The following is a 16,304-nucleotide window of genomic DNA, read 5'->3' as shown; positions in this document are numbered from 1 at the left end:
TTGGCGTAATGATGGATGCAAAATATAACCTATTTTGTTTTCTGTATACCTCAATGATCTGTCTCAAGCTATTAATAATCTTAAGTGTGGTGTGCACGTTTTCATTGTTTAGCACCTGTCGCGGATAACGCACATTTACTGGTATTTAATATGATGATACCAAAGATAATCATTGTTAAGACTGTGCTTCCAAATATCTAAGTTTTTCACAAATTATCCGAAAATGATTTTTTACAATATTCCCATATGAGAATTATGTGTGCTAAATCCTGCTTTTTAATACTGAACCGAAGGCAGGAAACTTTAGACGCATAAACCATTGAAGCATTTTAATCTGCTTTAATTTTTGAAGACTTTTATGTCTCTCTCATAATGTCACATACTGAATGGTTCTGTACTATTATTGTTTGTTTGTTGTTTAACGCCACACACAGCAATATTCCAGCTATATGACGGCGGTCTGTAAACAATCGAGTTAATCAATTTTAAGGGAACATGTATTTGATTTGGCCTTACAAAAGCTCTCCAAAGATTTAAATATTTACAAATTATGATTGTAACAAAACTGAGATTCAAATTCTGAAGAGCAGTTTTTGTGTTTTCTTTCACTAGTAATAGAGAAAAAATATTTGAGTAACTTTCATTTTTACACCAATACTCATTTAAACTGGATCAAGCTAATCTGGTTTGTCTTAAGTTGTTTGTTGTTTGCACACAAGGCCTGTAATTATTATCAATGTTCGGTATTCAATAAGTTATGTTATCACATCTACTCTTTCGTTTCTCAAAATCTAATAAAACGCAAAATATATATCCCAGAACGACATTTCTGATTTCTTTATAATCTAAATAATACCCCCTTATAATTCAAGAAAACATTAAATGAATGCACTGTATGCATGGCTAAGAGCGTATGAAGACTTCGTGGGGAAACGCCCTGTCGTAGTATTGACTCGGTAGCATTCCGTCACCTGTGGCACGTTCACGTACTCCCACTGACTGGGCATGTTCGATATATATAGCATTTTGGATTTGGAAAGTAGGAGCGTGCGTTTGATAACGTTTTACCTGACTTATTTTTTATAGTTGCGTTGCAAATATGCTGTGTGTATCTCAGGGGAGCCGAACATGCGGATGCGGTGTCAGAATCAAGAGGTATTTAACCTGTTATAGTTAACGTTATTTATTGTCGCACCAACACGACATTCGAACCGAAAGGTCGCAAATATAGGGTTTACACTATCAAAATTTGCTTTCGAAGAAACAGCCTTCTGTTTTGCACCCCTCCCCCGACCTCTCTCCCCTCCCCCAGTCCCCGCTCCTAAAAAGGTATCTAAAAAGAAACTTAATTTTTGTTCGTGGGATTGAATCCCGGATTTGTCCGGGTAGGTCATGTTTCACCATATCCTTGTTTAGGAGTCTCACCAAAGTGATAGACGTCTAAGTCCTTTATCGGGGCGGTTGGGTAGCCTAGTGGGTAAAGCGTTCACTCGTCACGCCGAAGACCCCGGTTCGATTCCCGGCATGGGTACAATGTGTGAAGCCCATTTCTGGTGTCCTCCCCCGTGATATTGCTTGAATATTGCTTTAAAAAATCGGCGTGAAACCATTTCACTCACTCACTCACTAAGTTCTTTATACTTTCCGGCTTTCTTTCACACCAAGCTGTGATATATCTCAAGTACAGTTCAAAGCAGTGTCAAACTCTCTCGCTTACTCTTCATCTCTGCGTGTGGCTTTCTCTCTACCTCGAGACCCACTCGCATCATCGCGAGTGAAGGTCACAGGGTGAAGGTCACGTTTTCACATCTTCAAAACACCATTTACCATCACCGCTATCTGACACGCCTGACCGACTTTATATTCAATGAGAAGCCTTCAATACCCCATCAAGGTGGAGTCGCGACCCCCTTGTACCAAGGTGCCTAGTTTCCCGGGACCTCCTTCTAACAAAATAATGTTTTGATATTGTCGTAACTGCTTTCGGGCGTCCAGTGCGACCCTGCTACAGTTACTAAATGTATTGCCGTTCCTGGTCCTTGTGGTCAATTAAGCCATGACATTGCCCTCGCCTTGTCCACCACGGCTCGGCTCCGTCAAGGAGTGATTGGTCTAATGACACTTACTCCAAGTTGTCTCTATCAGCATTCACACACGCATAATAAAGAAACGCAACACCAGTTTATACTCACATAGTTTTACTTACTCTCAGCCCATCTATCAATACAGGACAGGATCAGACTGGCCAGGCTCGTCACTAGCTGGTGGAAACTTAGAACGATCGGGATTCGACTCGATCGACTGCAAACCGCGCTCTCCTCTCCTAATGTTGAGGGTATCATTTTATAGTGTTCGAGCCTGGCCTGTCCTTGTCACATGTCTCAATACCTCCATTTGATTCGTTACAAGTTTAGATCTGACCATGAACTCATGTGTGTCGTAATCGGAAAAATACCAAAGCCTACGTGCCAGATTGCTCATCTCTCTATTGATTTTGTGACTCGCTCCGAAGCTCCAAATGAATTATGCCTTGAAATTCCCCATTTGTTTCATTAACTCATGGACGATAGCCAGAGACCAATCCAATGATAAATGTGAAATGTCCAGAATACACTTGTGATAAATGTGAAATGTCTTTTCTCTATTGATTCCTTTCCAATTACAAGTTCTGTCACAAACTATATCTAATGCAACTCCTCATTGCAGCTATAATGGTTCTATTTATTATCATTAGTTTCTGAGATGCATTTTTAACCTTATAACAATATGGGGTCAAACTGATTCATGTGTATATGAATTCCACGTTTTAACAGTACCAGGTGAATCTCTCGTTGTACAATGTTCACCACGAACAAAAATTCACTCACATTTCCCGATTACACACATGTTCACACGTGACACCAATATCAGCGTCTGGAACTGTTGGATCGTCCCACGTGGATTAGATCCTCAGCAACCCATGCTTACCCCCTCTCTCTGTTGTGCCGTTAATCTTGGCATATTTTTAAAAACTTTTTCATTACCTGGGATATTTTTGCATTTATGTTTCATACCATTTGTGCACGTGGATTTTTTATGGGTACCCACAAAAAGGCGTTAAGCGATTTATTCGCTGCTGCCTGTGCATCTTCCAAACAACGGATGTTTTTTTACCTTAAGTTTGCAGTGATTCCGGAGCTGCTGTCAACCTAGTAACGTTTTGAAAATATTTGTAATTGTAAGTACACAAAAGTGTATACTTTCTTTTGCCAGGCAGTATATTTACAATACCACATATCAGTCATACCGATTGTTGGCCTAATAAACGCAATAAATAAAACTACATGCATATGCAGTAAGTTGACAGCTCGGATCCTTGAGACCTACCGATTTTATTACCGCAAACAAATCATGAAATCTTGATTGCGAATCACGCTGCGAAAGTTTTCGAAGGTGTTGTTTTTGGTGATAGGGAGAAGAGAATGGTTCGAAGTGTTGGACGTTCGTAGGGTTGGGAACCGCCTCCGTGGCCTAGTGGTAGAGCTTCCGCCCGGAGAGCGGAAGGTCCGGGGTTCGATCCCCGGCCGCTTCATACCAAAAAACGTTAAAAGATGGTACTTGTTGTTACCCTGTCTGGTGCTCGGCATTAAGGGGCTAAAACAAGGACTGGTCGGCTCGGAGTCAGTATACACTGTCTGAGTGGGGTATTCATGTTAAACTGCGGCATGGTTTTCTCAGTGTGCCAGCACTATAAATCGGCATAAGTCCGGACTAGTACAAGCAGCCATACACACACACGTCGCTGTATAAGTGCAATAATCTTGACGTTAAACCCAATTTCACCTCACCTCACCTCGTAGGGTTGGGAGCAATGTGCAAATGTCTCAGAATTCCCTGGGACCGTCTGTAGAACCTCTGAAGACATTTTGTTGTCCGTAGTTACAGTAGGATAGTAGGACAGCCTAAAATGTTTATATATGGCCCATGTATTTCTCCAGAATTTAATTGCCCATAATTAAGGATGCATAAATAAGTCTTCAATCGGAAGGGTTGCTAATTGGGATTGTTCACTAGCCAATATATTAGCAAATATCGCCGTGGGCGCTTATTAGAGCGGGGCGCTTATTATGTCGAATACGGTATTATATAATTGAGCTGGAACAACGCCACCCTTATTGTTGTTATAACAGGGACACTTCTCAATGTATGAGATAGCACCTTCAATGTAATGTTCTACTTTAGAAAACTCCCCAAATACTTGGTCAATCAGAGTGTGTTATCCCAAAGTTACCTAACTGTCCATGACACTGGTTATATGTGATTTGTGTGATGCTTGCTCCATTATGATGATTCAAGGATAAAACACTATTCTCGGTTAATGGGATCATCCTGGGTCACTATTCGCATAATATGAATGTGTCTGATTCAGTGAGTGAGTGAGTGAGTATGGTTTTACGCCGCTTTTAGCAATATTCCAGCAATATCACGGCGGGGGATACCAGAAATGGGCTTCACACATTGTACCAATATCAGGAATCGAACCCGGGTCTTCGGCGTGACAACGAACGCTTTGAACCACTAGGCTACCCGACCGCCCCTTCTGATACAGGATTCTTCTGATATCTGGTCACAAGGTCCTTGGACATGCCTCTGGTCAGCTTCTGGTCTGCTGTCAGCAACCTTGCGGGCAGTTTGCTCATGTTGGGTGTCCCTGCATTGACCCAACTCTGACCCCAGGTTATTTATACCACGATGGTCGGTTATAACCGACCGGGGGACAGTCTTGTCTAGACGTTCAGACTTGGCATCTACAGGACGGCCAGACCTTGGGCCAACTTCCCTGCTGCTCCTGCCTCTCTTAACTTCAGCATCCTTTTCTTAACAGTTGAGTGTGAAGAGAAGTCATCCTTCAACCATTACACAGATTTATGTGTGCTGGAGAGTTGTGCACATTATACTTTCGCCCTTCCCACACTGAGCTAAGTCTTAACAACATATAACTTCAGCATCCTTTTCTTAACAGTTGAATGTGAAGGGAAGTCATCCTTCAACCATTACACAGATTTATGTGTGCTGGAGAGTTGTGCACATTATACTATCGCCCTTCCCACACTGAGCTAAGTCTTAACAACATATAACTTCAGCATCCTTTTCTTAACAGTTGAATGTGAAGGGAAGTCATCCTCAGATGTGTTTTCCATGTCGTCATGTATTTCCAACGTGATATGCCCGTTAATGTAGGTATAACATCTTGTTTCCCATTTTTTCTCCATTTTTGCACTTTCTCTCATCAAATTCTCTAGTTGACTTCTCTGAGAGAGATGCAGTAATTAGTAACTTGTAGTGATGTCTCCAAAGAGATGATATTCTTCGTACATGTATATACACATTACACTATAAACACAGTCAACACCCAAGAAAAACAAGTCTCGATTATCCGCCAAAAATAGATTGCACTGGGCGTAAAAGGCAAACAAGAGGTGAAAAGTATATGAATGGGTTACTGAACATCAGTGATGACTAAACAATATCTATGAGGCAACGAACATTTCAATTTACCCTCGTTAATGTGAACTTCAACCATTACACATATTTATGTGTGCTGGAGAGTTGTGCACATTATACTTTCGCCTTTCCCACTCTGAGTTGAGAAGTCTTAACAACATATTCCTTTGTTGAAACTGTTTGTCATGTTCATCTTTATGTTCGTCACGAGTGAAGGAGCATGGGAAGGTGACACGACGGGGCCCCGATTACCCAGTTCACAGTGAACCCATATCAGACCTAAAGTGGGCTAATGCGTTAATAACTACAGGCTAGCCTACCCACCTGCACGATGCCAAGAACATTTCACGGATGATATATGAATCTGGATAAAAGCACTATTGTCTACCTCACCCTGTGTTTAATCATATATAACATAAGTCATATATGGTTTATGATATAGACCACCTAGTATTAATATAGAGATACACTGCAGAGCCCAAGGCTTCACTTTTTATGCACAGTTAATGAATGCGTCACCCCATGGGCGGTTCTTCAGATAGAAACGATTACATGTAATTTATCGTCACGATAGGGCTGAATTATTGCCGATGTCACGTTAAACTCACTCACTCACATGTAATTTAATGTACTCTCGGATGGTATGTCTTCACATTTCAAGATAAAGGTGGTCGGGTAACCCAGTGATTGAAGCATTTGTTCGGGTACAGGTTCGATTCCCGACATATTTACAATGTGTGATACCCAATTCGATTGTTATTAAACGGGTATCACCTCATCAACTTGCCTGGACCAGAATGTAGAAAGGTGACACTTCGACTGTGAGTGAGTGAGTGAGTGAGTGAGTGAGTGAGTGAGTGAGTGAGTGAGTGAGTGAGTGAGTGAGTGAGTGAGTGAGTGAGTGAGTGAGTGAGTGAGTGAGTGAGTGAGTGAGTGAGTGAGTGAGTGAGTGAGTGAGTGAGTGAGTGAGTGAGTGAGTGAGTGAGTGAGTGAGTGAGTGAGTGAGTGAGTGAGTGAGTGAGTGAGTGAGTGAGTGAGTGAGTGAGTGAGTGAGTGAGTGAGTGAGTGAGTGAGTGAGTGAGTGAGTGAGTGAGTGAGTGAGTGAGTGAGTGAGTGAGTGAGTGAGTGAGTGAGTGAGTGAGTGAGTGAGTGAGTGAGTGAGTGAGTGAGTGAGTGAGTGAGTGAGTGAGTGAGTGAGTGAGTGAGTGAGTGAGTGAGTGAGTGAGTGAGTGAGTGAGTGAGTGAGTGAGTGAGTGAGTGAGTGAGTGAGTGAGTGAGTGAGTGAGTGAGTGAGTGAGTGAGTGAGTGAGTGAGTGAGTGAGTGAGTGAGTGAGTGAGTGAGTGAGTGAGTGAGTGAGTGAGTGAGTGAGTGAGTGAGTGAGTGAGTGAGTGAGTGAGGCGCCTTAGGCGACTGAGCATATCTGACTTAAAAGCAGCCAAAAACAAACTAAAAGCTACTAGTAATTACTAAAACTTGCGTCGGGGGATTTTGGAATTCAAATGAAAGGGACAGAAAAAGTAAACAGTCAAAAACAAGTCTCCGAAACTGGTTTAAGGTCTGCCATTGTGGCTATGTTGTGTGTGATGCTAGAGCATCTTTAGCTGTCGCATGAAAGTATAAACACTTTTCAGTCATCTTTTATCCCAGATGCCCTACATATTCCCTATGGACTGCATGGCGAGAGGGAGTTCTGATACACATACAGCTCTGTCAACCAACAACGCGTGACACCGGCAACAAGAGAAGCCATCATTTCGAAATCCACCCTGGATGAGACATGTTTGTTTGCGACACGGCGGCTTGCATTTGGGGCGACAAGTGGGAGTTATAGACATGACAACATCGGGCATAAAAAAGCAGGCATTCAATTTGGAAGTAACTGTATCACAGTCTAGAATTTTAACGTCCGAAGGCGACGTCAAGGCTTTGTATAGAGATATGGTGATAGAGCTATGATTTACATTCTGAACATTCTGTGTGGGAACAACCCATCCCACAGTCGAGTCGTGCTGACATTTACGTGTTATATACGACTGGAAATAATTTCAGCACCTCTTCCATATACTTACATATGGAAATTCATAGTTGTTTTTAAATAGCATCATTTTTTAACTTTAGGACAAAACACATTTATTTTTGTTCACGTGTGACATATTCATATTGAAATACAGCAACCGAAGTCAATAATCTAAGCTTGTTTTTTAACTGCTCTCAACAGTTTTTTACTTCTATTTTCCTTCCTACTATGATGAGACCTTGTACTCGCGACCATCTAGAGTAACAAAATGGTGATCTTGTACTAATTAATGTATTAAGGTGCATATCTACAAAGGGGGCTTAGTCAGAGATGTACCCTTCTATTGGGCTATGATACACTAGTTCTTAACTGGTGATCACGTTTGTAAATCGTGTATTTTTCAAATATACATTTAAACGAGTTATCGGCGGTCTGAAAATAATCGAGTCTGGACCAGACAATCCAGTGATTGACACCATGAGCATCGATCTACTCACAGTAGAGGCGTCGGCTTCGGCTAAAGTCACCTTGTTAGTGTACGCAGTAATCTTCCATCTATATCACAACGGCCTTGTAATGATTGAATCTGGCCCAGGCAAAGCAGAGTTTGATAGTATGATGGACTGGACAGCCTTTGGGGAACAACGACACATAATCAGCCAAATCAGAGCTCTACCATCTCTACCATACCATCTTCATTTTAGTCGTCTCTTACGTTCGCTATCAAGTCTTTCAAACAAACTAATAGAAATATCTCACCACTGTGAACAATTTCGAATTAGTATAAAGACTATATTAGTATACTGTCCACTACCACGAAGACTTTGCACTGAGGTATAAAGATCAATGAAACTCAAATTCATTGGCAAAAGTATCAATTTATTACTTTTGCAAGTCCCATTGATATTCAGACAAAATGGAATATCGTTGGAATTCAGATCATGTATGATGTGATGAAAAAACCCCGTTCAAATAAAGGTAATTGCAATACACCTTGTGATTGGAATGACTAAACCATGCAAAAGTCGATAATACAATATAAATATATAACGTCAATGCAAGAGAAAAACAAGTGATGACACCGGGTGCTCGCGAAAAGGGTAAGTTTGTCCTGCCCTATCGGTAGCACCCGTCACTCGTACAATTTGCATTAAAAAATAAGTCAAAACTAGCATGATCAAATAAGTCCATTCACAATTGCAATGCAATTCATGGCCGGTTAGATCAAACCTTAACATGAAGTCAATACAACCCACGGCTGTTATGATCGAATTTGACATATCAAGACAGCCATCACAAACATGCAAGTAGCGATAATATTTCCCAGACCTGTCCGTGGCCCTGTTGGCACCGGATTTAATATACCTCCATATTATTTAGTAATACATCTCCACCAGTTACTGGTACACCTCCATCGTAATGCACCTTCACGAAAGGTATCAACTGTAATACATCTTCACGAACGGTACCCAGTACAATACACCTTCACGAACGGTAGCCATTGAAATATATCTTCACGAAGGGTTGTAGGCCAGTTAGAAGGGCCAGTTGCTTCACGAACGGTACCCCACACTGGTAATGGTAATCATCATAATATACATCCGGGAAGGGTGCCAAATGTAATACATATCCACGTAGGGTATCCATTGTAATACACCTTCACGAAGGGTACCCAATGCAATACACCTTTACGAACGGTACCTAATACAATACACCTTCTCGAACGGTACCCATTGTAATACACCTTCACGAAGGGTACCCATTGTAATACACCTTCAAGTAGTGTACCAACTTCAATACACATTCACGAACAGTACCCATCGTAATACACCTTCACGAACGGTACCCATTGTAATACACCTTCACGAAGTGTATCAACTGCAATACACATTCACGAACGGTACCATAATCGCAATAAACCTTAACGAATGGTACCCATTGTAATACACCTTCACGAAGTGTATCAACTGCAATACACATTCACGAACGGTACCATAATCGTAATACACCTTCACGAACGGTATCCATTGTAATACACCATAAGGAAGGATGTTCATTGCAATACACCTTCACGAATGACAAAGACTGTTGTGAACAGTGCCTATTGTCTCATAGCTTGACTTGCCAGTGTGTGAGATTCCGGAGACTGTTTGGAACCTTGTACCTGAACATGAGAAAGTCTGGATAATACACTTCCATGAGCTGATCCAACATGACTGGTGGGATCTGGCTGTAGTACTGACGGAGAAGCTCCTCAGTTCCTGCGTGCTTGTATGACGCCGATCGTTTCGGGAATTGGAGGATCCTTGACGCTCCAATCTTGTCAAGAAGACGCACCGAGTCCGTCTCTAGGTCATCATAGGAGCTTACAAGGTCATACTTTATAAGGCAAGGATGACAAAGCTCTGTCATTTTCTCCCAGTGTTCATTAAGAGGTTCCCTGCGTGTATAGTCGGTTAGATAATGAACATATTCATTAAATGACACGTCTTTACCATCTGGCTTTGTGTTCCAGGAATTCACTCGGTACCTTCTGACGATGTTCTTCCCGTAGCGTTTGTGAAAGAAAGGATTGTTCCCTTTAAACTTGTTCCTGTAAGCTGATAATATTCTCTCAAAGGGTTCACGAGTGAACACAAACTTGTAATAGTTTTTCAGCCTATATTTGATGTCATTAATTGGGAGGTCACTGAGGTAAGTCAAATAGTCATCATAAGCACCGTGGACTGCTGAGGCCTTCAGCTCCATTGGCTCCGATGTGTTCATCTTCCCCGTGAGGATCAACATGACCCGTCTCCAGTTTGTGCAGGCGACCTTTGGTACTTGGCAATACAAAATCTTATATTTGTCGTTGACAATGATATGCTTAAACATCTCGGGCGTGATGACGGTGTTTCCTTTAGCTGCACAGAATTCTTGGCGATTACGGTACCTCACTGCCCTGCGGTTGTCGTGTTGCCTTGAGTCCTGGAACATACAAAACGCCATATGTCAAACTTACTCATACTTCATTCTCCACATATAGACTCCAGAAACGTAACGTTACGTCAAAGAAGTAACGTTACGTTGATTGCCACTTGGTACAGTACACGTTATTAAAGTTCCATTTTAGTTATAAAACCGTTAATACAAACGATTAACCTGTCCATGCCGACAGTCGTTTTGATTACTTCCTTAGAAAACACATGCCTATGATATGGTTTGAATCGTTCGATCGACAATGCTTTATTGGATATGGAAAACGTTTTGTCGCTTCATTTAGAAAACAGGGTATGTGTCTTGTATCCCGTGTGTGTCACCATAAACGCGAGAAACAATAGATTGTTCTGCCCACACCTGAATGAATATTGCCATGTGTATTCTTCAGACATAGCAGACAATTGGTCCTTACTTTGCATCTTCATTACAATAATATATCAATGATGCTAATCAAACTTACCGCCTCAGCTACAGATAACAGTTTCTTCAGTCGAGTCGCCTCAACAAAGACCCCTGAAATAAGCAAATATACATAATCATGCTTATCGTTAAGTTTGAGCCATGCAAGCAATATCATGACCACGATCATCATGATCATGCTCATCATGATAATGACGGTGCAGTAGTATAGTGGATAATGATGAGCACAATCTGTGATATGGCTCGAACAATGATGCAATCGTCTTGAAGCAGATCTCCCTTATCAACCAAAGTAGTCGCTAAATTACCACAACAATGCAAGAAGTATACATATGTTTGATCATTTATTATGAATGCTGTAAAATCATGAGATTGTGTGTGTATTTGTACCTCAGGCTATGTTGGAAATAAACATAAATAATAATTATTAATAATCATTATAGTCGTTATTGACCCCATCTCAATATCATATTCTCAATATCATATTCAACACATCTTCAACCATTTATTTGTTGATCATCTTACTTATTCGTTTTGAGAAATATCAGTGAAGCTCTTTGACGAATCACATGACATGACGTATGTTCCTATTGTAGTAATCGACATTGTCATTTTCTTGAAGAACACATGACAACTATTTATTACAAATATGGAGAAATTCAAAAGTAAAAAAGTTGTTGACCTGCACTGCATACATATATCACTTAACGTTATATTCAGATCCGAGACACACAGGTGGCCCAGTCGTCTAGGGAGCCGCAATTCGCTGTGCAGAGTTGCGTCCCTTAGCCGAGCCAGAATTCTGTGATCGTAGGTTTGATGCCCATGCTCACCCTGGTTATGTTTCTAGGTCCGCACCATACCGTGCACGTGGATTTAACCAAAGAGGTGTTAACAAAACTCACTGTTCTGACCGTTTATAACGAACACGCTTTTAACAAACTTACTGATATTACGAACTTATTTCTTGGTTGCGGCCATTTGTTGCATATATTCTGTATATATGCTTATAACGAACAACGGTTATAACAAACTAAAATTAATGGCCCCTTTGAGTTCGTTATAACCGTAGTTTACTGTATATACACAAATGATTCTTTCAATCAAGAAAGAGTTCATAGCGAGTGCTACAGGTAGAGCAGGACATGCTTACCCTTTGGACACCTGGTGTCATCGATTTTCAGTGATCCATTCATATAATTGTCTCCCCTAGTTCGCATTATGCACAATGGCATCTGTTTCGGCAGATAACCGAAGCGATTGTCTGGCGTTGACGTCTACATTTCCAAAATAACAATCGCGACCACTTGTCCATTTGAATCAGTGACAGACTGACGTTATTATGCATTAAGGTAATATAGGTGCCAAGCTTACTTCAATAATGTTGACGGATGCATGTCATTATTATGCTTCGTGCAAATTGTCTTAATTATCCTCTCTTGGACCAACTGGGAATAATGATCTTACGTTGTATTGTGTCACTCGAGGTATCAGCGCGGATGTTGGAGGTGAGGATCAGACTCGTTGGCAGAAGCACAGAGACCACGCCCACTACGATGAGAGCGCTCTTAACCCGGCCCATCAGCCTCGCCTTCATCTTGACAGGCAGAACAGAACCTAGACTCAAGATGAGAGCTGACTTGTTTGTTATTCCTACCTGTAACAAGACAAAAGAGATGGTATTAAACGTGTCCAAAGAAGGTTATTTGTTTTGACATTGCTGTGAGTAATTCCATTTGCACGCTGTACAACTTTATCTCAGAGACTTTACATATCTGTGCCTGGCTGAAGCAAACCAATGATTAATAGCATGAGCAATGACCCCTGTGGGTTAATAGGGCACAACTAGCCAGGTCACACATAACATTTGAGCGGTTCATAACACAAACATCTACATAACAAGTGTGTGTTTGTTGTTTAACGCCGCACTCAGCAATATTCCAGCTATATGACGGTAGTCTGTAAATAATCGAGTCTGGACCAGACAATCCAGTGATTGACATCCTAAGCATCGATCCACGCAATTGGGATCGATGACATGCATAAACCAAGTCAGCGAGCCTGACCACCCGATCCCGTTAGTCGCCTCTTACGACTAAGATAGTCGCCTTTTACGGCAAGTATGCGTTCCTGAAAACCTGTTCTATCCCGGATCTTGACGGGTCTCATAACAAGTGAATACTACTTCACCAACCAGTATAACTATATACTTCTAATCAAACTTATATATCCTGTTTCATGCAAATTAAATAATATTTGGATAATTAATAAAATTCGGTTTACATTTGCTTTTCTAACATAATACTATTTTTTTCAAAGGTAGTATGATTGGTATGATTTAATTTAATAAAAAACGAAAATATTCTGTACATATTTACAACTTGTCGACAATATACGTTTTCCGGTAGACGAGGGTTCGTGTCAACGAGGTGCGGTTGTCCAACTGAACACATGAACTGCTTAAACTACGTGTGTCCGTCACTTGTCTTTATAACTGATCCTCGAGCTGTGACATATCCTGTTTCAACATTTGCGTCGTGTCATTATTTAGCTGTACAGACAGGTTCACTGTGTAACGCCATATTTACTTTAAGTTGTGCAATGAAGTGTACAGCTCCACATGTTTTGACATCAGTCAACGTAAAGCCAAGCCTAACAAAACAGGCCTTGACGTCAATCGCAACTCGTCTCGTGAACTTCTTAGCTCACCTGGATATGTCGTCGTTATCAGTCACATAAATCAATGATTTAATTTATAAACCACGTTATTGTTCAGAAGCCAGCATGTCCAGTGAACGATGTTGTAAAACATGATACAAAATGTATTTCAGCATTTTTGGGAAGATATTACTTTATGAAAAATACAACAGCTAAATCCAGCGGAGTGAGCGAGTGTGGTTTCACACTGCTTTTTGCAATACTCTACATTTATCACGGCGGGCTTCACACATTGTACCCATGTCGGGAATCGAACCCGGGTCTTCGGCATGACGAGCGAACGCTTTAACCACTAGGCTACCCCACCGCCTCAAATCCAGCAGAATATTTGATAGGTAGACAAAGGCTATATTGAAACACTTACCATTATTTTGCCTTTATTGATAAATATATGTGGCTGTGAATTATGTTCATGGCATCATGAAAGAACCATGGTTTGCCTCTAACCTGCCTGTCCTGCCTCTAACCTGCTAGTCCTGCCTGTCCTGCCTGTCCTGCCTCTAACCTGCCAGCCCTGCCTCTAACCTGCCTGTCCTGCCTCTAACCTGCCTCTAATCTGCCTGTCCTGCCTCTAATCTGCCTGTCCTGCCTCTAATCTGCCTGTCCTGCCTCTAACCTGCCTGTCCTGCCTCTAATCTGCCTGTCCTGCCTGTCCTGCCTGTCCTGCCTGTCCTGCCTCTAACCTGCCTGTCCTGCGTCTAACCTGCCTGTCCTGCCTGTTCTGCCTCTAACCTGCCTGTCCTGCCTCTAACCTGCCAGTCCTGCCTCTAACCTGCCAGTCCTGCCTCTAACCTGCCTGTCCTGCCTGTCCTGCCTCTAACCTGCCCTGCCTCTAACCTGCCTGTCCTGTCTCTAACCTGCCTGTCCGTTGTGAAAGCTTTCCTACACTGCTTCTAATCACATTGAAACTTTAGGAACCACTTGTGTTAGGACCATATACTCATGTCTGTGGTGTCATCCCTGATTTTCAGTGATCCATTCATATAATTCCCACTGCTCATATAATTTTTCTTCTCCGCCCAGTTTCGGCAAATAATCTATAATTCTCTCGTTGACTTTTTTTTATATTTTCAGTCTTTGGGCACTGAGGACCTAGTTCCCGTCGAAATATATGCTTCGATTAATAAAAGCGAGACTTCACCAACTTGTAACGCCAATAAACCCAATACTCACTTAAGTTAAGACGCGGAGGGGTTGAGGTGTGTCTGTACATTTGACCCTGTCAAACGTTCAACGAAGCTGAAACGTTTAGGATTAGCTCTGTCTGAGTGTGGATAGTGAGCAATCAGCCACAGCTTGCCTGGAGTAATACCTTGTATTGTTATCATGAAAGTTACATTTCCGCCCGGCAGAGTCAGTGGGCACGAACTAGACTTACAGTTCATAAAATATCCGCCTTGAAGTCAATTCATAAAGATAAAATATTTGAAATAGTGTGTATACAACTGTCATTGGCATTGATTGGTCAATAGTTCATTTTCATACCGTCGAAAATGTACATTATAATAATTACGTACCAACGAAATTATCACGTGTTTAGGAAATATTATTGTTATATATTTGAGGAAAGCTTTCCCTGTTTTAACTAATAAACAAATTACATGTTATTAGTTCCCAACAAGAGCTGTAAAATGCTACGAATAACTCAATCTCCCAAATTTCGTTTTTTTATAATGACATATAACTGGTAGGTTGTTGATATTATACATATATATAGCACAATATGTCCTTGTAGTGACAGAGTTGAAGTTACCATGTTGAAAAAAAACGAACAAAAGCGTGGTGCACCATGGTAAATTATATGTTGTAAAGTCTGAAGTAGATTTCTGTTGATAAGTGGTGTCCTGTTTAAACATGAAAAATATGTCACTGCCAAATACGTGCTCATTAAATTAATATTGCAAAGCAAAAAAAACAGTTTTCTATGCATGTATCGTTTAGTTTTGAATCGTCTCTCCTAACTTTATATTAGTGGTGCTGTATTATTATTTTTATGCACATTTCCAAGCTCCCCTGGGTCACCTGCTACAGCCGAACCCCATTTTAGACGACTGTTACAAACATGTTATCCCGGGTGCTTTTAACCTGATCTAAATTTGGAATATGTATCGAATGTATACAATAATCAACATTGATAAGGGTTGGAAAAATCAATATAATAACTATCATTGTTACTGTTCTTATTATCATAAATATGTGTTCATCACGGTAATCTGAAGCAATAATAACGAAAAGTACGTTTCGAACTCTACATCTGATGAATGTTGTGTGAACGAGACCTAATCCAAAAATGTCCGATTGAAATTAAAAAGATAAAGATAAATTCAAGGATGGTCAACTAACTATGTTGTATACAAACACAAAACACAAACGTACCTTGATGCTTTCATTCTAACCCTCTCAAATCCACAACATATCGAAATATGTACGAATGATCTCTCCTTGTCCAACTCAGGTGCTCGTGATCGCTGTGACCTCCACGTTTTAAAACGCTCGTCTATCAGGTCTTCAAATGCGCCTGGCTTAAACGGGTAGCCGTCGCTACTGGCTGATCACACCCCGCAACTCACTCTACTCACTCTGTATGGTCGAGTGGAGTAACGCGGTCATGTGGTGGCTTGGCTTGCCATTTAGCATTGTCTGGAAGACAACGGGTGATGTAATGTCAGTGAGGTGTTTTGATTG

At 41.2% G+C, this 16,304-nt stretch overlaps 1 protein-coding gene across 5 annotated transcripts; it reads right to left on the bottom strand.

Annotated features, from left to right (window-relative positions):
• Positions 1-8,360: 8,360 nt before the first annotated feature.
• LOC124112943 (carbohydrate sulfotransferase 11-like) lies at positions 8,361-16,304 on the bottom strand. Of its 5 annotated transcripts, XR_007219037.1 has the most exons (6): positions 15,996-16,304; positions 12,369-12,558; positions 10,942-10,994; positions 9,512-10,469; positions 9,334-9,362; positions 8,361-9,275 (listed from the first exon to the last, which is right to left on the bottom strand). XR_007219037.1 is itself a non-coding variant. In XM_046473151.2 (4 exons), the coding sequence occupies exons 2-4, from the start codon at positions 12,496-12,498 to the stop codon at positions 9,612-9,614; spliced, it is 1,041 nt and encodes a 346-aa protein (XP_046329107.2). In that variant the 5' UTR covers positions 12,499-12,558; positions 15,996-16,304; the 3' UTR covers positions 8,361-9,611. The 5 variants fall into 5 exon arrangements, 1 of the variants encoding a protein (XP_046329107.2); XR_006857695.2 differs by having other exon boundaries at positions 9,334-10,469; XR_007219036.1 differs by having other exon boundaries at positions 8,361-9,362.

Source organism: Haliotis rufescens, unplaced genomic scaffold (assembly GCF_023055435.1).
Source record: "Haliotis rufescens isolate VD_foot unplaced genomic scaffold, xgHalRufe1.0.p SCAF_7, whole genome shotgun sequence".
Taxonomy (NCBI): Eukaryota; Metazoa; Mollusca; class Gastropoda; order Lepetellida; family Haliotidae; genus Haliotis; species Haliotis rufescens.
The sequence above is the reverse complement of the archived record's forward strand: the minus strand, read 5'-3'. Positions and strand labels throughout refer to the sequence as shown.

Bases quoted from the DNA above. Each gene is read 5' to 3' on its own strand.
- LOC124112943 (XM_046473151.2), bottom strand. From the start codon at position 12,498: ATGAAGGCGAGGCTGATGGGCCGGGTTAAGAGCGCTCTCATCGTAGTG. The intron at 10,995-12,368 runs GTAAGATCATTA...TGCTTATTTCAG, and splicing joins CTCGAGTGACACAATACAAC to GGGTCTTTGTTGAGGCGACT. The intron at 10,470-10,941 runs GTAAGTTTGATT...TGTATGTTCCAG, and splicing joins TGTTATCTGTAGCTGAGGCG to GACTCAAGGCAACACGACAA.